General features: G+C 49.5%; 1 protein-coding gene across 1 annotated transcript in view; it reads left to right on the top strand.

The window, feature by feature from the left end:
- KISS1R (KISS1 receptor) overlaps positions 1–24,969 on the top strand; it is a 431,843-nt gene that overhangs the window by 271,991 nt on the left and 134,883 nt on the right. The window contains 1 exon segment of the mRNA XM_073655142.1: positions 8,528–8,663. Within this exon segment, the coding sequence (XP_073511243.1) occupies positions 8,528–8,663 (136 nt within the window).

Genomic DNA, 24,969 nt, shown 5'->3' with positions numbered 1-24,969 from the left:
GTTTTAATGCCCCTTGGAAGAAACGTGGAGTTCAGAGTGGTTTAACAAGACGTTTTTAATGCCCCTTGGAAGAGACGTGGAGTTCAGAGTGGTTTAAAAAGACGGTTTTAATGCCCCTTGGATGAGATGTGGAGGTTACAGTAGCTTAACAAGATGGTTTTAATGCCCCTTGGAAGAGACGTGGAGGTCACAGTAGCTTAACAAGACGGTTTTAATGCCCCTTGGAAGAGACGTGGATGTTGCAGTAGCTTAACAAGACGGTTTTAATGCCCCTTGGAAGAGACGTGGAGTTCAGAGTGGTTTAACAAGACGGTTTTAATGCCCCTTGGAAGAGACGTGGAGGTCACAGTAGCTTAACAAGATGGTTTTAATGCCCCTTGGAAGAGACGTGGAGGTCACAGTAGCTTAACAAGACAGTTTTAATGCCCCTTGGAAGAGTGATGGAGGTCACAGTAGCTTTACAAGACGGTTTTAATGCCCCTTGGAAGAGACGTGGAGGTCACAGTAGCTTAACTAGATGGTTTTAATGCCCCTTGGAAGAGACGTGGAGGTCACAGTAGCTTAACAAGACAGTTTTAATGCCCCTTGGAAGAGTGATGGAGGTCACAGTAGCTTAACAAGATGGTTTTAATGCCCCTTGGAAGAGTGGTGGAGGTCACAGTAGCTTAACAAGACAGTTTTAATGCCCCTTGGAAGAGTGGTGGAGGTCACAGTAGCTTAACAAGACAGTTTTAATGCCCCTTGGAAGAGTGGTAGCGGTCACAGTAGATTAACAAGACAGTTTTAATACTCCTTGGAAGAGTGGTGGAGGTCACAGTAGCTTAACAAGATGGTTTTCATGCCCCTTACAAGAGCCATGCAGTACAGCATATTAAAAACATTATTCCCATTATTGGGGAGTGGGTCTCCCATAGTCTTTGCCTATGCCTTCCAAGCAAAAGCTGCCAAAAATTTGTACGGAGGAACTTGCAATGCTGGCAAACAAGAGCCATGCAGTACAGCATATTAAAAACATTATTCCTATTATTGGGGAGTGGGTCTCCCATAGTTTTTGCCTATGCCTTCCAAGCAAAAGCTGCCAAAAATTAGGACGGAGGAACTTGCAATGCTGGCAAACAAGAGCCATGCAGTACAGCATATTAAAAAGATTATTCCCATTATTGGGGAGTGGGTCTCCCATAGTTTTTGCCTATGCCTTCCATGCAAAAGCTGCCAAAAATTAGGACGGAGGAACTTACAATGCTGGCAAACAAGAGCCATGCAGTACAGCATATTAAAAACATTATTCCCATTATTGGGGAGTGGGTCTCCCATAGTTTTTGCCTATGCCTTCCAAGCAAAAGCTGCCAAAAATTAGGACGGAGGAACTTGCAATGCTGGCAGACAAGAGCCATGCAGTACAGCATATTAAAAACATTATTCCCATTATTGGGGAATGGGTCTCCCATAGTCTTTGCCTATGCCTTCCAAGCAAAAGCTGCCAAAAATTAGGACAGAGGAACTTGCAATGCTGGCAACACGGACCCCCGTCGCTCTGGTGGTATAGTAGTGGTGGAGGCTGAGGATAAGGAGAAGAGCAAAATACAACCGAAGTGAGGAAGCGTATACCCATGTGTGGGTGTGAAGCGGTGCATGTGAATACACCTCCCGAAATAACACAGTGGATTTGACTTTATGTTACTCTGCTGTTATTTGGTGGTGATGAGAAGTCTGGCACAATCAAGCCCTTGCTCATTTTGATAAGGGTCAACTTGTCAGCATATTCAGTTGACAGGCGAGTGTGCTTATCAGTTATAATTCCCCCAGCGGCACTAAAAACACGCTCCGATAACACGCTAGCGGCAGGGCAGGCTAGGACTTCCAAGGCTTACAGAGCGAGTTCATTCCAAGTGTCCAGCTTGGGTACCCAATAATTAAAAGGCACAGAGGAATCTCGGAGGATGCTGGTACGGTCGGCGAGGTACTCCCTCACCATCTTTTGAAACTTTCCACTCCTTGTGAGAGTACCCCGCGCCTCAGGGCCTGTAAGCTGGGCGGGTCTCAGAAAACTGTCCCAGAATGTTGACAGTGTTCCCCTGCCTCTGCTGGATTGGAGTTGCGTCTCTCTCACCTGTACGCCTTGGTTGGTCAACGAACTGTGACCTCTGCCACTAGTGTGTTCAGATGGGAATTTTTTTAACAGTTCTGCAGAAAGGGCCTTCTGGTACTGTCACATTTTTGTAGACCTCTCCACCTCAGGAATAAGAGAGTGAAAGTTCTCCTTGTAGCGGGGGTCTAAAAGTGTCACCAACCAGTAATGACTGTCACCCAACATTTTGACAACGCGAGGGTCACGGTTAAGGCAGCGTAACATAAAGTCAGCCATGCGTGTCAGACTGGTAACGGGCAAGACTTCCATGTCCTCACCAAGATGACAACTGACCATGCTCTCCTCCTCCTCCTCCCCCCTGTCCTCTGGCCACCCACGCTGAACCGACGGTATGACAGTTGTACAGGTACTGTCGTTTACATGATACCAGCTCCTGTTCTTACTCCTCCTCCTCCTCTCCCTCATTGTCCCCCAATGCACGTTGGGATGAGATAAGGCTGGGCTGTGTGTAATCGCCCATTAAGGCTTCTTGATCCATCTCATCATACTCTGGCTGCAATGCCTCCTCTTTAATTCTCTGCAGAGAGCATTGCAAAAGACAGACAAGTGGGATGCTGACGCTAATGATGGCGTCATCGCCACTCACCATCTTGGTGGACTCCTCAAAGTTTGTCAGGACGGTACATATGTCAGACATCCAGGTCCACTCCTGAGGTCTTATGTGTGGAGTCTGACCTGAATATCGACGGCCTTGATGCATCTGGCACTCCACAACTACTCTCTTCTGCTCACAAATCCTTTGCAACATGTGGAGGGTAGAGTTCCAACGTGTGGGGACATCACACACCAGTCGGTGTGCCGGAAGCTGCAAACGCTGCTGCAACACAGCAAGGGCGGCGGAACCTGTAGCCGACTTCCGAAAATGAGCTGGCAGGCGGCGTACTTTGACGAGCAGATCTGGCAACTCGGAGTATGATTTAAGAAACCGCTGAACCACGAGGTCAAGCACATGAGCCAGGCATGGTACGTGTGTGATCTCGCCTCGCCTCAGAGCCGCCACCAGGTTACGGCCATTGTCACACACGACCATGCCTGGATGTAGGTTCAGCGGTCTCAGCCACATATCTGCCTGCTCTTTCACAGCTGTCCACAACTCACAAGCAGTGTGAGGTTTATCACCTAAGCTTATGAGTTTCAGCACAGCCTGTTGCCGCTTGGCTGAGGCTGTACTGCAGTGCTTCCAACTTGTAACTGATGTGGTGATATCTGAGATGGAGGCTGAACATGAGGAGGATGATGCGCAGGAGCTGTACACTGTGGGGGCAACTCTGACTGACATAGGGCCTGCAATCCTCGGTGTGAGGAGGATGTGTTCTGTCCCAACGTCCGACTGGGTCCCGGCTTCCACTATGTTTACCCAGTGTGCTGTCAGGGAGATGTACCGTCCCTGGCCACAAGCACTTGTCCACATGTCCGTTGTCAGGTGGACTCTCCCAGTAACTGCGTTGTTTAGGGCACGGCAGATGTTTTGGGACACGTGCTTGTGTAGTGCGGTGATGGCACACCGGGCAAAATAGTGTCGGCTGGGGACCGAGTACCGAGGGACGGCTACCGCCATAAGGTTGCGGAAGAATTCCATCTCCACCAGCCTAAAAGGTAGCATTTCCAACGCAAGCAGTCGTGAAATGTGCGAATTTAGGACTGTGGCTTGTGGGGCGTTGGCTGCGAATTTGCGCTTTCGTTCAAAGCTCTGGGATATGGACATTTGAACGCTGCGGTGGGACGTGGACGTGGACGTTGATGCTGTTTCTTGAGAAACTGCCATAACAAGTGAAGACTGAGAGGAGGGGGCATCTTTGCATTCATTATGGACAGGGGATTGCCTTGCACGCACAACAGGGCGTTCTCTTACACGCACAACAGCGGAAGAAGCAGTGGTGACACCCGCTGACACTTGTCGTGGACCCTGGTGTTCGCCCCACAAAGCTTTTCTGCCATGTGACTGATCATGCTGGTGGTGGTCAGGCTGGTAGTTTTGTCACCCCTGCTGATGCTGGCATGGCAGGTGGTACAAATGGCCTTTTTGTGGTTATCAGCAGAGTCTTTTAAAAAATTCCAGACTCTGGAAAACTTACCGGTTGTACTGGCAACGTCCCTCGTGCTGGTGTTATGGGGAACTGTTGCCCGCCTTCTGTGTGCGGCCACTACACTGCTTCTTCCTGCCTGTTGGGGTACTCTGCCTCCCTCCCCCTGTGTGCTGCTGGCCTCGCTCTGCGTGTCCTCCTGCCATGTTGGGTCAGTTACTAGATCATCCACCACCTCCTCCTCTTCCACTTGCACACCACGATCCTCCTCCTCACTTCGTGGCAATTGTGTCTCGTCATCGTCCACCTCTTGTGACAAATTGCCAGCGTCGACTTCCTCTGGCCGTGGCTGTTCAAATATTTGGGCATCGCTACATGGGATCTCCTCTTCCACCACTTCAAGCGGAGCAGACGAGGGGCACAAATATGGAAATGGACCAGTGAACAGCTCTTCAGAGTGTCCAAGTGTGGGATCAGTTGCTGTCTGACGACACTCAGCATGGTGGGAGGAAGGAGCATCAGGGTGAGGAGGAGTATGCGGTCGAGACTCACGGCTACTAAAACTTGACCGTGTGGAAGACAGACCGGAGGTGGTGGTGCCCAGGTAACTGGAAGTATTATCTGCTATCCAATTAATAACCTGTTCACACTGATCAGTTCGCAATACTGCTGTTTTTAGTGTGCTTCCCTAGTAATTCGGTTAAGAAGAGGGAGAGAGAAGATGTGGCTGTTGGTTGTGGCACATTTTCACCTTGACCACAGCCCCGTCCTCTACACGCACCATCACCAGAACGTCCAGTTCCACGTCCCTTGCCACGCGCCTTGCCCATTGTAAATGAAGTAAAATTGCTTACACTCGCACTATCAATGGAAAAAGGGTAATAAAAGTAGATTAGAACTGTGGAAGAGGAAAACAACAGTTCTATTTCTCTGGCCTACACCAGAATCTTTTAAACAGATATATTTGTGTCTGAACACTGAGCGAGACACTCAATTTTTTTATTTTTTATGTAAAAAAGGCAAAAAGGTGGATAATACAGAGATTTGAACCGTTGAACTGCAAAATCACAGTTATAGTTATGTGGCCTACACCAGAATCTTTTAAGCAGATATATTTGTGTCTGAACAGTCAGGGAGACACTATTACTGCTTTTTTTTTACGGAAAAAATGCCAAAAGCTGGATAATACAGAGATTTGAACCGTGGAACTGCAAAACCACAGTTCTAGTTATCTGGCCTACACCAGACTCTTTTAAACAGATATATTGGTGTCTGAACAGTCAGGGAGACACTATTACTGTTGTTTTTTACGGAAAAAATGCCAAAAGCAGGATAATACAGAGATTTGAACCGTGGAACTGCAAAACCACAGTTCTAGTTATCTGGCCTACACCAGACTCTTTTAAACAGATATATTGGTGTCTGAACAGTCAGGGAGACACTATTACTGATTTTTTTTTACAGCAAAAAGTGCCAAAAGCAGGATAATACAGAGATTTGAACTGTGGAACTGCAAAACCAAAGTTCTAGTTATCTGGCCTACACCAGACTCTTTTAAACAGATATATTGGTGTCTGAACAGTCAGGGAGACACTATTACTGTTTTTTTTTACGGAAAAAATGCCAAAAGCAGGATAATACAGAGATTTGAACCGTGGAACTGCAAAACCACAGTTCTAGTTATCTGGCCCACACCAGACTCTTTTAAATAGATATATTGGTGTCTGAACAGTCACAGACACACTCAATTTTTTTTTTGGGGGGGGAATACAAAAAGGTTAATAAGACGTGTATTTGTACAGTCTGACTGAGGAAAAAAAAAAATACAGGATTTAGATGAAAAAAAATAGGATTTTTCCTGGCCCCTGAGACCGGGGGATAAGTCTAGCAACTTGACCAGCAGGAGCACACAGGACCGTAATGCAGTGTTTGTTGGTATAACCACTGCGTCTCCTATACAGCCTGCCTGATATCTGGGATGGATATTAGTCCTGAGAAGGACTGTTTGCTTGATTTGGCAGGCTTTAGAGACTCTACACTAACTATTTCGGAGTATAAATCTCTCCCTAGCTCAGCAGCACTGACCCTACACTGTCTGATCCGGGGTGACTGTGTCCAAGATGGCGGCGCACGGTTTTAAATACTCGAGGTGACGCTGTGCGGCCAGCCAATCATTGTAATGCCCACAAACAACATGGCTTCGGTATTACAGTGACTGGCTGGCAATCCCTGCATGTTCATTGGCTCTGTAAAGAGCGCCAGACGTGCAGGGTGGAGACCCGAGATCCCGTCCGAGTAACCCGGAAATGCTCGGTGCTCGCCGAACTTCCCGAGTAGTGAGATGCTCGGGCGAGTACAGAGCAGTGTCGAGCATGCTCGCTCAACACTAGTCCCTATAAAATAACCGTCGTCATTAACCCGGCAGCGTTTCGTCTTGAACTTCCTCAGGCCCTTAAGGTCCACAACGTGTTCCATAGGTCCTTACTCAAGAAGTATGTGGAACCTCTTGAGCCCTCACCTCTACCACCGTCCCCAGTAATGGTTGATGGTAATCTGAAGTTCCATATTTCGAGGATAGTAGATTCTCATCTCCAACGTTGTTCTCTACAATACTTGATGCACTGGAAAGGCTATGGTCCTGAGGAGAGGATGTGGGTTTCAGCATCAGAGGTGAACGCTCCCAGGTTGGTTCATTCATTCCACACTTCTTATCCTAAGAAATCCGGTCCTGAGTGTCCGGAGGCCCCTCGTAGAGGGGGGTACTGTCACTGGTGTGTCAGAAGTGACAGACAGTCGCCCTGCAGTGGGTTGCTGGAGATCTCTATGTTGGGCATTGCAGACATCTTCTTAGAGGCTGTCTCTAGGACCCAGAGGCTACCTTCCTCTAGCTAATTAACACCCTGGCCTGGGTGTATAAATACCTGCTGTGTTCCAGAGGGAGGTGCCAGCGATATTCATTACTCTTTGCGAAGGCTTGAGCAAGAGCAGTACTTCTTCCTCTCTGGTGTTGAGGAAGTGTGCACAGTTGACTGGAGTCACCTAAAGCTAAGCAATTTCCCTTTGTTTGTCCCCACTTGTTGTCTTTAGTGTCACTGGGGATCGACTAGTGCTCATCTCCTCCCTTCCCTAGCCTTAGCCAAACGCCAGGGAAAGACAAGGCGAGGAACGCGTGCGGCGATTGGTGAAGAGCCAATATAGGGACGTTAGAATATCTCCCTGTCTCCTCTATCAGCCAAGAGGTCTCCACTGCCCCCTTTCCCTAGAGTCTGGGCTTCCTTTCCCTCTTCCCTTTGTGTTGCACTAAGTCTTTCCCATACCTTGCGTGTCAGCATTATACTTTATGTACTATATGAGGGCTGCATTATACTCTATCAAGGACTATGTGCTGTGCATTATACTATATGTACTATATGGGGAGTGCATTATACTATATGTACTATATGGGGGCTGCACTAGACTATCGAGGACTATGGTGTGAATTACACAGTATGAAGAACTATGAGGAGTGCATTATACTGTATGGAGGATGATGGGGAATGCATTGTACTATATGGAGGACTATAGATGGTGCATTATACAATATGGACGACTATTGGGCACATTATAGTATATGGAGGACTATGGGGAGTGCATTTTACTATATGAAAGCCTATGGAGCACATTATACTGTATGGAGGACTATGGGGCACATTATACTGTATGGAGGACTATGGGGAGCGCATTATACTATATGGAGGAATATGAGGTGTGTATTATACTATGTGGAGGACTATAGGTTGCATTATTCTAAACAAGCAAAATGCTGCCTATTCATCAAGTGATTGGATTGTTTATGCCGGAAAAAAAAATCATTGTTCTCAGCAGCACATCGCCTGGTGAAAACTGCAGATATGCTGCTGATAACATGATACTGTATGGGGACAGATTGACCTACTAGTGATCGTTCTGTGCCCATCATTCTTCCTCAGCTGGTGTGAAGAGGCTGGGAAACAAGTGTCGAACAACTTCAATATTGTTGCTCATGCCCGTTTAACGGCCTGAACTCAGAGCATGTAAATACAACCCAAATGTTTCTGTGTGATGGTGCAATATGTTAGCATTTGGGCCCCAATTTAAACTTTTGCCTAGGGCCTTTCTTTTACTCACGGCTGGTTTTAGACACAATATGTTCAAACGGCTTTTATTTTGCTTTCGTTATCCAAATCAATCCATGTGCACTAGCAATGCACTCTGTCAAAAACCGTGAGGAACTAATGATGGATGATAACGCTAGTGTGCATGTGCTTTCTTAAATGAGAAAAGGGATAAAATTGACTAGTTTGGCGCTCAAACATATGTTTTTTTATTTCCTTAGGTGTCAGTGCAAGCTACCTGTGTGACCCTGACTGCTATGAGTGTAGATCGCTGGTACGTGACTGTGTTCCCACTCCGTTCTTTGCGTCAAAGGACTCCACGTGTGGCTGTAGCTGTAAGCCTAGGAATCTGGCTAGGTAAGAAGATAATCTTCTCAATTTTATTGTTTGGTGGACATAGTATCAAACCCATTGACTTGATGGATGCCTGTTTAGCGCAGCAATGTGACTGTTAGCAGCAGCATTGCACAGATGTCAATCAAATCTAGGGGCGTGACATTAGGCAGGAATTATTGCAATAGGTTGATATACTAGCTGGGAATAGACCCACCCTTGTTGCACTTGCAGCCTCAATTACATTTTATCGAGGACAGAAAATCCATTTATTGCCTGTATGGTATGTTTGAACTTGTCTCTTACTATTCTCTGCAGTAATGCAATTAGTATGGGGATCAAGTTGTTGACAGGTTCCCATTGAGAAAAATGACAATTACAAAGGTACTTATGTGACAGTGGGGCATTAGTATGACTGCAACCTCTGTAACCTATACAGGTATGCCACTAGAATAACACATTTTATGTAGTGATGAGCGAGCACTGAAATGCTCAGATACTTGTTGTTCGAGTCTAGCAAATTGGAATGCTCGAGTGCTCAGACCGAGTAACGAGCCCAATGTAAGTCTAAGGGAAACTCAAGCATTTTTCTGGCGGTCTGCAGAGGGCCTAAAAAATTGCCCAAATGGATGGGAACAGTGCTCAAATGACATGGGAACAGCATGGGGAAGACCCCTGGAAGCATTGCTGACTCCCAGGTCGCAGCTGTCAACAATGTTGTCAGAGATATTACACCACTTTTACGGACACACAATAAAACATACAAAAACTAAACCAAAATGGATTTTCCTGGGAAATATGTTAAGGAACATCCTTTCCAGGGTAATGACTTGTATATGAGGCAAAATAAATAACCAAAAACAAAAATGCTCCTCCACACCTTGGGCTATGTTCACATGTAGCGTTTTTGATGTGTTTTTGCACTTTTGCATTGCTTTCAACCAAGACATATGCATTCACTGGGAAATGTCATTTTAACATTTTACAACCTTATCTGGCCATGTGGTGTGTGACACATCATCAGACACATTCTGTTTCATTTATGAAGGAGGGATTGTGAAAGTCACAAACACTATTTTTTCAGCCTTACTATTCTTACTATACTTAAGGGCCAGCAGTCGGCCCTCGCTATTGTTAGAGAGTGTAACGGGTCTGGGAGGTGGAACCTCTGAGCAACGATACAAAGGGGCAGTCCTTGTAAGGAAGCGGGTGGCTCCCAGGGTAGGCGGGCAGGTAGTCACGGCAAGTGACGGGGACAGTCTCTGGGTAGAAGGGCAGGAGGTCACGGCAAGTGACGGGAACAGTCTCTGGGTAGAAGGGCAGGAGGTCACGGCAAGTGACGGGGACAGTCTCTGGGTAGAAGGGCAGGAGGTCACGGCAAGTGACGGGGACAGTCTCTTGACAGGCGGGTGGTCACTGCAAGTGACGGCTAAGCCTCCAGATAGGCTAGCAGGCGGGTAGCAGGTGGACGCTCCCAGGTGAGCGGGCAAGAGTCTCTGGACAGGCAGGTGGTCACAGCAAGTGATGGCTAAGCCTCCAGGTAGACTAGCAGGCAGGTAGCAGGTGGACGCTCCCAGGTGAGCGGGCAAGAGTCTCTGGACAGGCAGGTGGTCACAGCAGGTGACGGCAGAGCCTCCAGGTAGGCTAGGGGGCAGGTAGCAGGCGGACGCTCCCAAGTGAGCGGCTAAGAGTCTCTGGACAGGCAGGTGGTCACAGCACGTGACGGCAGAGCCTCCAGGTAGGCTAGCAGGCAGGTAGCAGGCGGACGCTCCCAGGTGAGCGGGTAAGAGTCTCTGGACAGGCAGGTGGTCACAGCACGTGATGGCAGAGCCTCCAGGTAAGCTAGCAGGCAGGTAGCAGATGAGCGCTCCCAGGTGAGCGGGCAATCAGATCCATAGACAGACTGGCAGGGCTGGTAGGCAGACTGTCGGACCGCAGGAATGCAAGTAGATAGACAAGTATCAGGCAGGTATCAAGCAGGAATCTGGCAGGTAACTGGCAGGTAACAGGCAGGTATCTGGTAACGGGACCTGAGGGCTGAAGCAGAGTGATAGGCTATGCAACAACATTGCTCGGGCACCTCCATTTTGGAGGAGGTGCCTTATATATGGTGAGGTCCTCCGGCCATTGGCCGGGGACTCCTTAGGACGGCGCGCGTGGCCCCTTTAAGAGAGGGGGAGCGCGAGCGCCCTAAGCACAGTGGCCGGGAAGCAGCACGCGCTGCCAGCAGAGCGGGAGGAAGACGCCGGGCACGGAGCGGAGAGGTGAGGGGAACAGCGTCCCTGCCTGGCAGGAGGCAGGGACGCCGACGCTACAGTACCCCCCCCCCTTTAGCCCCCCCCTTTTTTAGGCCAGACAGAAATTTATCATGGATGAGAGGGGCATGGATGTTCTCCCGGGGCTCCCACGTTCTCTCCTCAGGACCAAACCCCTTCCAATCCACTAGAAAAAAGGTCTTTCCTCTTACTCTTTTGGTGGCCAGATTGTTCTCTACCTCAAACTCGTTTTCAGCGGAAACCAGAGCAGGAGGCGTACCTGTAGACTTGGAAAAAGAGTTAAGTACCACGTGTTTGAGGGGAGATACATGGAAGGAGTTAGGGATCCGCAAGTTTGCCGGGAGTTTCAATTTATAGGCCGCTGGGTTGATTTGTTTGATAACTTCCAGTGGGCCGATGAACCGAGGCCCTAACTTGTAGGAAGGAATCTTGAGCCGGACATACTTGGACAAGAGCCAGACTTTATCTCCAGGACGGAATTGTGGAGGATCCAGGCGTTTTTTGTCAGCGTGTCTTTTCATCCGCTCGGATGACTGAAGGAGTGTGGATCGGGTACTCTCCCAAATGGAGGAGAATTCTCTAACGAGAGATTCCGCAGCCGGATTGTCCACCGAGGTGGAGACGGGAAATGGGATCCGAGGATGCTGACCGAAGACTACAAAAAACGGGGATTTGGAGGAAGATTCGCTCTCGTGATTATTGTAAGAGAACTCGGCCCATGGTAGGAGATCCACCAAGTCCGAATGGTGGGCATTAACGAAGTGCCGGAGGTAACTGGTCAGGATCTGATTGATCCGCTCCACTTGACCATTGGACTGTGGGTGGTAAGCCGAGGAGAAGTCCAGGGTGACGTCCAGCAGCTTACATGTGGCTCTCCAGAAGCGTGAGGTGAACTGAACCCCACGATCCGACACAATGTGGAGGGGCAGGCCATGGAGACGGAAGATGTGGCGGATAAAGTCTTTAGCCAGCTCGGGTGCAGACGGGAGGGCCGGCAGGGGAATGAAGTGAGCCATCTTGGAAAAGCGGTCAGCGACCACCCAAATGACCGTACAACCGGCAGAGACAGGGAGATCCGTTATAAAGTCCATAGCTATATGCTGCCACGGGGCAGCAGGTACTGGAAGAGGAAGGAGGCGACCAGCTGGCAGATGTCTCGGAACCTTGTTGCGGGCGCAGGACACACAGGCTGAAACAAAGTCTATTACGTCCTTGTGCAGGGTAGGCCACCAGTAATGCCGGGTAATAAGCTGGAGGGTCTTTTTCTGACCGGCGTGGCCAGCTAGCTTAGACGAGTGACCCCAGTGTAGGATCTTCTTCCGATCAGGTACTGTTACGAACGTCTTACCGGGAGGGAGACGATTTAGATTCACGGGGGCCACCTGCATTACTCTGGCGGGATCAATGATGTGCTTAGGCTCCTCCTCTAGATCAGACACCAGGAAGGATCGGGACAAGGCGTCAGCTTTGATGTTTTTGTCTGCCGGGCGAAAATGAAGAACGAAATCAAAGCGGGCAAAAAGCAAGGACCACCGGGCTTGGCGCGGGTTAAGTCTCTGGGCGCTCTGGAGGTAAGCCAAGTTCTTGTGGTCCGTGTAAATAATTACCTGGTGAAGAGCCCCCTCGAGCAGGTAACGCCACTCCTCCAGTGCCAGCTTAATGGCCAATAACTCTCGGTCTCCTATAGAATAATTGCGCTCAGAAGGGGAGAAGAGTTTGGAGAAGAAGCCGCAAGTTACCATTCTTCCGGAAGACGACTTTTGGGTAAGTACCGCTCCGGCTCCAGAGGAGGAGGCGTCAACTTCCAGGAAGAATTGTTTGTTGCCGTCCGGACGATGCAGCACCGGGGCAGAAGAGAAAGCCTGTTTTAAGGAAAGAAAGGCTTCCTCTGCTTCGGGCGGCCATTCTCTGGGATTAGTGCCCTTACTGGTGAGCGCAGAGATTGGGGCAGTCCGGGAAGAGAAGTGCGGTATGAAGAGGCGGTAGTAGTTGGCGAAGCCCAGGAACCGCTGAATAGCCTTCAACCCCTCTGGTCGGGGCCACTTCTGGATGGCAGACAGTTTCTCAGGATCCATTCGTAGGCCGGTCTGAGAGATTATGTAGCCCAAGAATGGAAGCGAGGTCTGCTCAAAGAGGCACTTCTCATATTTAGCGTAGAGGTGGTTCTGCCTGAGTCTGAGCAGGACCTGACGAACATCCCTCCGGTGAGTGAGAAGATCCGGAGAGAAGACCAAGATGTCGTCCAGGTACACCACTACGCAGGAGTAGAGAAGGTCCCGGAAGATGTCATTGACCAACTCTTGAAAGACGGCGGGAGCGTTACAGAGACTGAAGGGCATTACCAGGTATTCATAGTGGCCGTCCCGGGTGTTGAATGCTGTCTTCCATTCATCCCCCTGACGGATACGGACCAGGTTATACGCCCCACGGAGGTCCAGCTTGGTGAAGATTCTAGCCCCCCTCAGACGGTCAAATAATTCCGGAATGAGCGGAAGGGGGTATTTATTCTTCACCGTGATCTGGTTAAGGCCTCTATAGTCTATATAGGGACGGAGTGAGCCGTTTTTCTTTTTGACGAAGAAGAAGCCTGCTCCCGCCAGGGAGGTCGATTTCTGGATAAATCCCCGGGCCAGATTCTCCTCAATATATTCAGACATGGACCGGGTCTCAGCAGCGGACAAAGGGTAAATACGCCCATGGGGAGGAGTAGCGCCGGGCATCAGGTCGATTGGGCAGTCGTATGGTCTATGAGGGGGTAATGTCTCTGCCTCCTTTTTATTAAAGACGTCCGCATAAGACCAATAGGGAACCGGAAGACCAGGTAGATTGGCTGGGGTAGGAGAAGGACGGACAGGATGGACGGGAACTAAACAAGTCTTATGGCAGTCCTGTCCCCAGCGAAGGACTTCTCCGGTCTGCCAATCAAGCACGGGTGCATGTTTCTGAAGCCAAGGTAGGCCTAGCAAGAGGGCATGAGAGAGTCCAGGCAGAACATGAAAGAAGATGCTCTCTGAGTGCAGCATTCCCACCTGCAGGGTTATGGATTCGGTGATGAGTTGGATGGGATGTGGTAAGAGGCCCCCATCTACGGCAGCGACAGATAAGGGTACAGCTAGAGGTTTGGTGGGAATGCGGTATTTCTCTACCAGGGACTGAGAAATGAGATTTCCGGCAGCTCCAGAGTCAAGTTGGGCTAGTTCAAAATAACGGTTCTCCCCGCAGATGATAGAGACCGACAGCAACAGAGATGGAGAGGGTTTACTCTTTTCTAGGACGACCTCTCTGAGCGATCCTAGACACAGGCATTTCCCGACCTCTCCGGGCAGGAACGGATCCTGTGCTCCTTACTGCCACAGTAGAAGAAGCTCCCCTCGGCTCGGCGTAACTCTTGACCGGTCTTGACCATCTTGGTCTGGTCGACCTGCATAGGCTCGGGTGAGTGCGCCTGGGGAGTAACGGGACTAGTGACGGGTTTCTGGAAGGTAGGGGCTAGACGTGGAAACCTCCTCTCACGGGTGACCTCTTTGGCGCGCTCCTGGAACCGGATGTCTATCCGGGTGGCAAGAGTTATTAAGTCGTCGAGAGTGGTAGGAATGTCCCGATCGGCGAGTTCATCTTTAATACGGCCGGACAGACCCTCCCAAAAGACAGACACCAGGGTGTCGTTATCCCAGGCCAGCTCCGAAGCAAGGGTACGGAACCGTATGGCATATTGGCCCACGGTGAGATTTCCTTGACGGAGGCGTAGCAGAGATGATGCGGATGAGGTCTTCCGTCCTGGTTCGTCGAAGACTTTCCGGAAAGCCGTGAGAAAGGCTGGCAGGTTGGACACCAGGGGGTCTCCTCTCTCCCATAGAGGATTTAGCCAAGCCAGTGCCTCTCCCGTGAGATGGGACATGATGAAGGCTACTTTGGCTCGGTCGGTGGAAAACTGGTGTGCCAACAGTTCGAAGTGCAGAGTGCACTGGTTAATGAAGCCCCGTGCCTGGCTGGGATCTCCGCCAAAACGAGGAGGAGCGGAGAGGCGGGGACCGGGAAGAGATGCCATGGTGTTGATGGGCTGCGGCGGTGCCGGGGTAGTAAGTGTGCGTGTGGAGGCATCTCCCGAAGAGGTAGACAATGTGTCCAGGCGGGAGTTAACACTACGCAGATGACTCAGGATGGACTCCTTTTGGGACCTCTGACGGGAAAGTTCATGACACAAGTCCGAGAGCGAGGGAGCTTGGGTGCCACCGGGTTCCATGGCCCGAGCAAACTGTAACGGGTCTGGGAGGTGGAACCTCTGAGCAATGATACAAAGTGGCAGTCCTTGTAAGGAAGCGGGTGGCTCCCAGGGTAGGCGGGCAGGTAGTCACGGCAAGTGATGGGGACAGTCTCTGGGTAGAAGGGCAGGAGGTCACTGCAAGTGACGGGAACAGTCTCTGGGTAGAAGGGCAGGAGGTCACGGCAAGTGACGGGGACAGTCTCTGGGTAGAAGGGCAGGAGGTCACGGCAAGTGACGGGGACAGTCTCTTGACAGGCGGGTGGTCACGGCAAGTGACGGCTAAGCCTCCAGATAGGCTAGCAGGCAGGTAGCAGGTGGACGCTCCCAGGTGAGCGGGCAAGAGTCTCTGGACAGGTAGGTGGTCACAGCAAGTGATGGCTAAGCCTCCAGGTAGACTAGCAGGCAGGTAGCAGGTGGACGCTCCCAGGTGAGCGGGCAAGAGTCTCTGGACAGGCAGGTGGTCACAGCAGGTGACGGCAGAGCCTCCAGGTAGGCTAGGGGGCAGGTAGCAGGCGGACGCTCCCAGGTGAGTGGGTAAGAGTCTCTGGACAGGCAGGTGGTCACAGCACGTGACGGCAGAGCCTCCAGGTAGGCTAGCAGGCAGGTAGCAGGCGGACGCTCCCAGGTGAGCGGTTAAGAGTCTCTGGACAGGCAGGTGGTCACAGCACGTGATGGCAGAGCCTCCAGGTAAGCTAGCAGGCAGGTAGCAGATGAGCGCTCCCAGGTGAGCGGGCAATCAGATCCATAGACAGACTGGCAGGGCTGGTAGGCAGACTGTCGGACCGCAGGAATGCAAGTAGATAGACAAGTATCAGGCAGGTATCAAGCAGGAATCTGGCAGGTAACTGGCAGGTAACTGGCAGGTATCTGGTAACGGGACCTGAGGGCTGAAGCAGAGTGATAGGCTATGCAACAACATTGCTCGGGCACCTCCATTTTGGAGGAGGTGCCTTATATATGGTGAGGTCCTCCGGCCATTGGCCGGGGACTCCTTAGGACTGCGCGCGCGGCCCCTTTAAGAGAGGGGGGAGCGCGCGTGCGCGCACGCCCTAAGCACAGTGGCCGGGAAGCAGTGCTCGCTGCCAGCAGAGCGGGAGGAAGACGCCGGGCACGGAGCGGAGAGGTGAGGGGAACAGCGTCCCTGCCTAGCAGGAGGCAGGGACGCCGACGCTACAGAGAGCCTTCAGCCGGCTATGCTTTGTTGTTCCCATTATTAAAAAGTGGATCTCCTATACTGTTATTGCGTATGTGACGCGAACCCTGGGCCGTGGGGTACTCGGTAGCTGGGCTGGTCGATGCTGGGGGATGTCACAGTGGCGGTGACCTGGTCTGTGACCCAGGGTGGTCAATAAAAGGGGTTTTAAAGAAAAGGGAATAGAGTTTCTATATATAATGTTCATGACGCCACCTGTGGCATGCGGCTATATAGAGCCGCCGCTGCGGAGCAGATCCTCTGGAGCTGATGATGACGCAGCAGAGTTGGTTCAGCTCTCCACAGGCAGAGCTTAGCTCCAGGGCAGTAAATGGTGATGTTATAGATGTTGCTGTGCAGTGTAGTGCAGGGGATGGTGCAGATAATGACCAGTCCACAACTTAATGGCGGTTTCTTCTCATCTTTACTTGCGGTTTGTTAAGCAGACCGGGGCACGGGTACTAGCTGGTAGTAGAGGTCCGGGCGGCCTGGAAGCAAGTTGGGAATCCACCTCGCCAGGTGAAGTTGGAGGCCTTCCCTTTGCGCTAATCTCTTTGGCCCTGCTGCTTACAGGTGTGCTGTGGCCCTCATTCCTGAGTAAAACGTCTTTGTGCTCACCCGTATGGCATGCAGCTTGGGCCTTCCTTATGTGTCGCTCCCACGTGGCGGTGCTGGGCCCTATGGTGCTGCTGAGCCTCCGGGCGTCTGATGGAGCCAGGACACCTGCAGTCTCCTGCCCTTCGGTTTCTGCTGCTGGGCCTTCAGTGCCTCACAACCTCGGACTCTGGTGTCCGGCTCTTCTACACTCCTCTCTTGGGTGAGCTGCCGTGCAGCTCCACTCCCCAGGTCTTTCCTCTTCGCTATCCTGACTTGAACTCCTCTCACTAACTCTAACTAACCCCGCCTCCAGATTCCAGTTGCTAAGGGGAGGAGCTCCCCTTGCTGGTCTGGAGCAAGGAAAGTGTTGCATGCTAGTATACCTGACTAGGGGACCCCTGCTTGATTCCAGGCATGGCATCACCTCTTGTGAGGGAGGCAATGCCACTGTGGCAACCGGACCCCTGGGGTGCCATATTCCCCCTTAGTTAAATTCAGTACTACCGGACTGAGGATACCTTTTTGAACTAACAATCAACGATAATAGCAATTCACATTACAAATAGTTTACAAAGTCAAAAATTACAAAAAAACCTAACCAAAAATTTATAGCAGTCACTGCGGCGCTTAGTCTTTACGCCACAATCCGGGGATTGTCTTTTTCTGGATAATTGAAATTTGGCTGGTGGGAACCGCATCAACCCACTTTGTGTATTGTCCCTGGGCGTGGCTTCAGGGCATTCTGTCGTTGGGCCTGGTCTTCGACCACGCCTGCGGTTTATTTTCAAGGCCACTTATTAACTATTTTCAATATTGTCCTGACCACACGTAGTCCTGTGGTCCGATTGTCCATAAATTTAACAACTATATATATCCAAGATTATTTAACGGTTACAACTATATATAACATACACTTTAGTCCCTTCAGTGGCCAGGGAGCTGACCTTTAGTACTTTGGGTCGATCTACGTAGTACATTTGTTGTCACTGACCTACCCTGGTCCAAAGTGTCTACCCCTGGTGTGGTGGGTTCAGTGTGAACTACACTACGGGTAGTCTGAGGTAACACCGGTAGGCTGGTTAATCTCCTACGAATTCTTTGGCTCACCCTGGGTACGACAGGTTCACTGCTAGCAAAGGGTATATTCTCCTGATCTGCTGCTGATGAAGCGTCTGTCTCTGGGGCTGATTGGTCTCTCTGCTGTTCTGGAGCCTCTGCAGTTTCCGGTGAGGCCGCTTGGAGAAAGGTCAGGACCGGTACCACAATTGCTCTGTTCACCTGCGTCCAAGACCGGGGATATGCTCCAAGGACTGTCTGGACCGTTTCCTCCACTTTTTCTATGGGCTGAGGGCTGTCTTGGTCTTCTTCTTTGTGTTTCAACTGTTCAGGGCATATCTTCAGGTAGTCTCTTGAGACTGCCGCTGAAGTTTCCCCTCCATCTTTACTGATGAGGCATACTTTGGTGTTATCGTAATTCGAGGGTAGGACGGTGTATGGCTCAACCTCCCACTAGTCATCTAATTGATGGACTCGTCTTTTCCTCTTGAGTACCTGTTCTCCAGGTGATAAGGGAACTGCAGGTGCGTGCTGATTGTAAGTTTTATCCTGCTTCTGTCTCGCCTGGGACAAACTTCTCTCCACACATTCTTGCATCTTGCGGTATTGTTGTTGCCGCTCTGTATCCCAATCTGCATCTGGTGATGTTCTCTCTGGTGTTAAGACTCCCATGTCTAAGTCAATGGGTAACTTGCCAGGTCTTGCTCTCATCAGGTAAGCGGGTCTACAGTTGGTGGAGTTCACCGGGATGTGGTTATATAGGTCCACCAAATCTGGTAACTTTTCTGGCCACAGGCTACATTCTTCAAGGGGCAACGTCTTCAACAGGTCTATTACCACCTGGTTCATTTTCTCGCACAACCCGTTGGTCTGAGGATGATACGGCGTCATCCTTATTTTCTTGCAGCCGTATAAGTTACAGAATTCCTGGAACACTTCTGCTTCAAAGGCTGGACCTTGGTCAGTCAGCACTCGTTCAAGGTAACCATGCGGGCGACAAAAGTGTTGTTGAAACGCTTTGGCTGCCGTCTGAGCCATCTGATCTTTCACTGGCACTACTACCAAGAACCTGGAGTAGTGGTCTACTATGGTGAGAGCCAGGGGTGGATTAAGAGTAGCAAGGGCCCCGGGCAGTTTAGAAGGCGTGGCCCCCCCCCACTCACCTGATGTATCACGTGACATGTCACATGATTCCCTGTGATAGATCATGTGATAGTTCATGTGAAATTAATTTGGCACAATATTAATATATTAATTATAATAATTTTTTTTACATTAATTGTATGACTTAATATTGAGCACAATTAAGTATGCTGACATCCCCTATATACAGTATGAGACCCTACACACAATATGAGCTGCCACAATCCTCCCATACACAGCAGGAGGCCGCCCGTAGCCATCTATACACAGCGGGAGGCCACACGTAGCCATCTATACACAGCAGTAGGCCGCACGGTGCCATCTATACACAGCGGGAGGCCGGATGTAGCCATCTATACACAGCAGGAGGCCGCACGTAGTCATCTATACACAGCAGGAGGCCACACGGCGCCATCTATACACAGCAGGGGGCCGCACGGTGCCATCTATACACAGCAGGAGGCCGCACGGTGCCATCTATACACAGCAGGAGGCCACACATAGCCATCTGTACACAGCAGGGGGCCGCACAGCGCCATCTATACACAGCAGGAGGCTGCACGGCACCATCTATACACAGCAGGGGGCCGCACGGTGCCATCTATACACAGCAGGGGGCCGCATGGCGCCATCTATACACAGTGGGAGGCCGCACGATGCCCCCCAGATACAGCGGGAGGCCGCACGGTGCCCCCTCAGAGACAGAGGGAGGCCGCACGGTGCCTCCCCAGAGACAGCGGGAGGCCGCACGCAGTCACGCACACACACACAAACATATACAGATATATACATACATACACGCATAAACACATTTGAAACACAAAAATACATATAAACAGACATCACACAATGCTATCTGCACACACACTCACACTCACACACACACACACACTCACCATCCCCCAGCTCCCGTCGTCCAGCTCCTCTCCGGTGGTAAGTAGCAGTGCAGGGCACGCACTGTGTGAGGTCACACTAGCAGACACGGCCGTGCTCAGGGCCATGTCTCCTAGCTGGCCAAAGAAGAAGCAGCGGCAGTGTGCCCTCATTATAATCCGCCTATGGTGAGAGCGTAGACATAGCCTGACCGGCTTGGGGCTAGCTTCACGTGGTCCAAGGCTACCAGTTCAAGTGGTTGTTTGGTGATTATGGGCTGCAGGGGAGCCCTCTGGCTGTCACGGTCTTTCCGTCTCAGGTTGCATGGACCACATTCTCGACACCATCTCTCAATTGCTTTCCTCATGCCAGCCCAGTAGAATCGCTCACATAGCAGGACTGTCAATTTCTTCCACCCGAAGTGTCCTGCTCCATCGTGGTGCGCTTATAAGACCATTGGCGCATCCCGTCTCGGGACTACCACCTGCCAGACCAGTTTATGTGTCCGGGAGTTGATACTTCTTCGACACAGCTTTCACTCATAGATGAACAGTTTGCCCTTCTCCTTCCACAACTGTTGGGTCTCCTGTGGAGCATCTGGATCAGGGTGCGAGTCAGCTTGTGTCAGCAACTCCTTTACTAGGTGGATAGCCGTCCTGCGTCTCTGCTCATCCATGGTGGGGCAATGGGTTGAAAGTGGCCTCTCTGTTGGCGGAGCGCTTGTCCCTCACACAGTGGGAGCACTGGGTCACCCCGTAACGATGGAAAGCGGGTATCTCTATCTCCTCCAGCTCTTCCGGGTCTTCTCCCCCATCTGGCAAGCTGGGCATCCTGGACAGCGCATCAGCATTAGTGTTTTTATGCCGTGCCCGATACTTGATGGTAAACTCGTAGTTAGACAGTCGAGCCATTCATCGTTGTTCTAGGGCACCAAGGTTCGCAGTCTCCAGGTGCGTCAGCGGGTTGTTATCCGTGAAAACTGTAAATCTGGAGGAGGCGAGGTAATGTTTGAAGCGCTCTGTTACAGCCCAGACTATGGCTAAAAACTCCAACTTGAAGGAACTATAGTTGTTGGGGTTCCTTTACGTAGGATGGAGCTTCCTGCTGGCGTAGGCAATCTCTCTCTCTGCTCTGCTGTTCCTGGGACAGCACCGCTCCCAATCCCACGTTGCTGGCATCCGTATAGAGTGTAAAGGGTTGGCCATAGTCGGGGTAGGCCAGGACTTCGTCTCCAGTAAGAGCCACTTTCAGTCGAGTGAAGGATTCATTTTTTGCTTTACCCCATTTGAACGGAGGATTCGGGTTCTTGGCCTTCTTCGACTGGCCCACTAAGAGGTCCTGCATGGGTGTCGCTATCTTGGTGAAACCCTTGATGAATCTCCTGTAGTAGCCTACCAGCCCGAGGAACTGCAGCACTTCCTTGATAGTGGAGGGTCTTGGCCAGTCCCTGATCATGGTGACTTTTTCAGGGTCTGGTGATACACCTTCGGTGCTTTTCACATGGCCTAGGTACTGCACCTTGGGCTTCAACAGGTGGCACTTGGATGGCTTTACTTGATCTCGATGGTCCAGATGGATGGAGTGGAGGATGGCTGGTTGATGGACACCCCATGCAAACACGGCTTCGGCGCTAACAAGGAGGAGGTGTAGTAATGCTTTGGGCTGGAATCATGGGGAGAGAGATTGTCGGCCCTTTTAGGATCCCTGAAGGGGTAAAGATGAACTCCATAATGTATGTTGAGTTTCTCAAACAGCACTTCCTTCCATGGTTCAAGAAGAAGAACCGTGCATTCTGCAGCAAGATCATTTTCATGCATGATAATGCCCCGTCTCATGCTGCACATAACACATCTGCATCTCTGGCTGCTATGGGCATAAAAGGGGACAAACTTATGGTGTGGCACCTATGCTCCCCTGCCCTCAACCCCATTGAGAACCTCTGGAGCATCATCAAAAGGAGTGTCTATGATGGCGGGAGGCAGTTCACATCTAAGCAACAGCTCTGGGAGGGTATTCTGTCCTCATGCAAAACAATTGAAGCAGAAACCATCCAAAACCTGACAAATTCAATGGACGAGAGAGTTCAGAAGCTCCTTTCGAACAAGCGGTCCTATGTGCAAATGTAACATCACCTGGAATAAAGTTTTGAGTTGAAAACTGTTTGATTTCAGTTTCTAATAACCTGCTAATGCTTATAATTTCAAAAATGACCATTTTTTTTGTTCTTTATTAAAATGAAAAGGTTGAAAACTCTGATATGCATAATAATTTGGAACATGCATTTTGAGTGCAGTTTGAGTTTTTAATTTTTTAAAAAAGATACTGTTATCATAGGCAGTTTGTACAAAAACCTTTCAATTGTACTCTAATAGTTATTTGACTGGAAAATTACAATGACTGCAATTCATATAGGTAATTTGGGAAAATCTGAGAAAATATTATTTGCATAATAATTTGGAACACAGTGTATATGTAAAGCCTACAATACGGGAGGATGTATGGGAGGGAAATGAGGAGGTCGAGTCCTTATGGGTGGAGATACATGGGGCAAAAAACAATAATAAAATTATCATAGGAGTCTGTTATAAACCACCAAATATAGCAGAAGCCACGGAAAGTCTATTAATGAGACAAATAGACGAAGTAGCAAAAAATAACGAGGTGATTATTATGGGGGACTTCAACTACCCCGATATAGACTGGGAAACCGAAAGCTGTAGATCTCAGAAAGGAAACAGGTTTCTATCAATTATCAAAGACAATTATTTGTCACAGCTTGTGCAGGAACCAACTAGAGGGACGGCCCTTTTAGACTTAATATTAACTAACAGGCCAGACAGAATAACTGAGGTGCAGGTCGGGGGGCACCTGGGAAATAGTGACCACAACATTATACAATTCCACATGTGCTTCAGTAGGGTGCCCAGCAAGGGAGTCACAAAAACACTGAACTTCAGGAGGGCAAAGTTTGATCAGCTAAGAGATGCCCTTCACCTTATAGACTGGGATAGTATCTTCAGTAATAGGAGCATGGATAGAAAATGGGAAATTTTCAAAACAGTCCTACATAGTCACTGTAGAAGGTACATACCTTATGGGAATAAAAGGACTAGGAATAGGAGGAAGCCAATGTGGCTAAATAAGGAAGTCAAGAGGGCAATGAAAAACAAAAAAAGGGCTTTCGGTAAACTTAAACAAGAAGGCAGCGAGGAAGCGCTAATATCTTATAGGGAAAAAAACTAAATCTGTAAGAAACAAATAAGAATAGCAAAAGAGGAGACAGAGAGACTAATTGCCAAGGAAAGTAAAACGAATCCCAAACTGTTCTTTAACTATATAAACAGTAAAAGGATTAAAACTGATGGAGTTGGCCCATTGAAAAATAACCTGGGTAAAATCATAGAGGGCGATGAGGGTAAAGCAAACCTACTCAATAGCTTCTTCTCCACTGTTTTCACAAAAGAAAACAATTTATCGGAGGAAATGCAAAGTGATAAAGTAAACCCTCCGCTAAATATCACCCACCTAACCCAGGAGGAAGTTCAGAAACGCCTAAATAATATCAAAATAGACAAGTCACCAGGCCCAGATGACATACACCCCCGGGTACTAAAAGAATTAAGTAATGTGATAGACAGGCCGCTGTATCTTATATTCAAGCACTCTTTATGGACAGGGACTGTCCCACTAGACTGGCGCCAAGCAAATGTGGTACCAATATTCAAAAAGGGGTCTAAAAGTGACCCTGGGAACTATAGACCAGTAAGCTTAACGTCTGTTGTGGGTAAATTGTTTGAAGGATTTCTTAGAGATGCTATTGTAGAATATCTTAATGATAATAACTGTCTAACTCCATATCAACATGGATTCATGAGGGATCGCTCCTGCCAAACAAACCTGATCGCCTTCTACGAGGAGGTGAGCTCACAGCTGGACCGGGGAGAGTCAGTGGATGTTGTATACCTTGACTTCTCCAAAGCGTTTGATATCGTGCCACACAAAAGGTTGGTATATAAAATGAGAATGCTTGGTCTGGGGGATAATGTGTGCAAGTGGGTAAATAGCTGGCTGATTGATAGAAAGCAGAGGGTGGTTATCAATGGAGTAAGCTCAGGGTGTGTCAGGGCTACTAGCGGGGTGCCTCAAGGGTCTGTCTTGGGCCCTATATTATTTAATATATTTATTAATGATCTAGTGGAAGGGTTGCTTAGTAAAATAGCAATATTTGCAGATGATACTAAACTTTGTAAAGTAGTTAATACAGATGAGGATAGGGCACAGCTACAGGAGGATTTAGATAAATTGTGGAGTTGGGCCAAAAAAATGGCAAATGGGGTTCAATGCCGATAAATGTAAGGTCATGCACAGTGGAAAGAAAACAACAGTCACCCTTACATATTAAATGGGAAACCGTTGGGGAAATCTGACATGGAGAAGGACCTGGGCGTCTTGGTTAACAGCAAATTAAATTGGAGTGCCCAGTGTCAGGCAGCAGCTGCGAAGGCAAATAGAGTCATGGCATACATCAGAAGAGGAATAGGGGCATATGATGAGAACATTATTCTTCCTCTGTATAAAGCGCTGGTAAGGCCGCACTTAGAATATTGTGCTCATTTCTGGGCTCCGGTGCTCAGGAAAGACATATTGAAGCTAGAGAGGGTACAAAGGAGGGCGACTAAGGTAATAAAGGGAATGGAGGGACTAGAATACCCAGAGAGGTTGTCAAAATTAGGCCTATTTACGTTGGAAAAGAGAAGGCTTAGGGGAGACCTCATAAACATGTATAAATACATCAGGGGGCAGTACAGAGATCTCTCCCATGACCTGTTTATACCAAGGATGGTGACAAAGACGAGGGGGCACACTATGCGTCTGGAGGAAAGGAGGTTCCTGCACTAGCATAGAAGGGGATTCTTTACTGTCAGAGCC

The sequence above is a fragment of the Phyllobates terribilis genome, unplaced genomic scaffold (genome assembly GCF_046119375.1).
Source record: "Phyllobates terribilis strain yellow unplaced genomic scaffold, ASM4611937v1 Scaffold_1__5_contigs__length_1240528914, whole genome shotgun sequence".
In the NCBI taxonomy this organism is placed as follows: domain Eukaryota; kingdom Metazoa; phylum Chordata; class Amphibia; order Anura; family Dendrobatidae; genus Phyllobates; species Phyllobates terribilis.
This window is presented reverse-complemented; position numbering and strand designations above follow the sequence as displayed.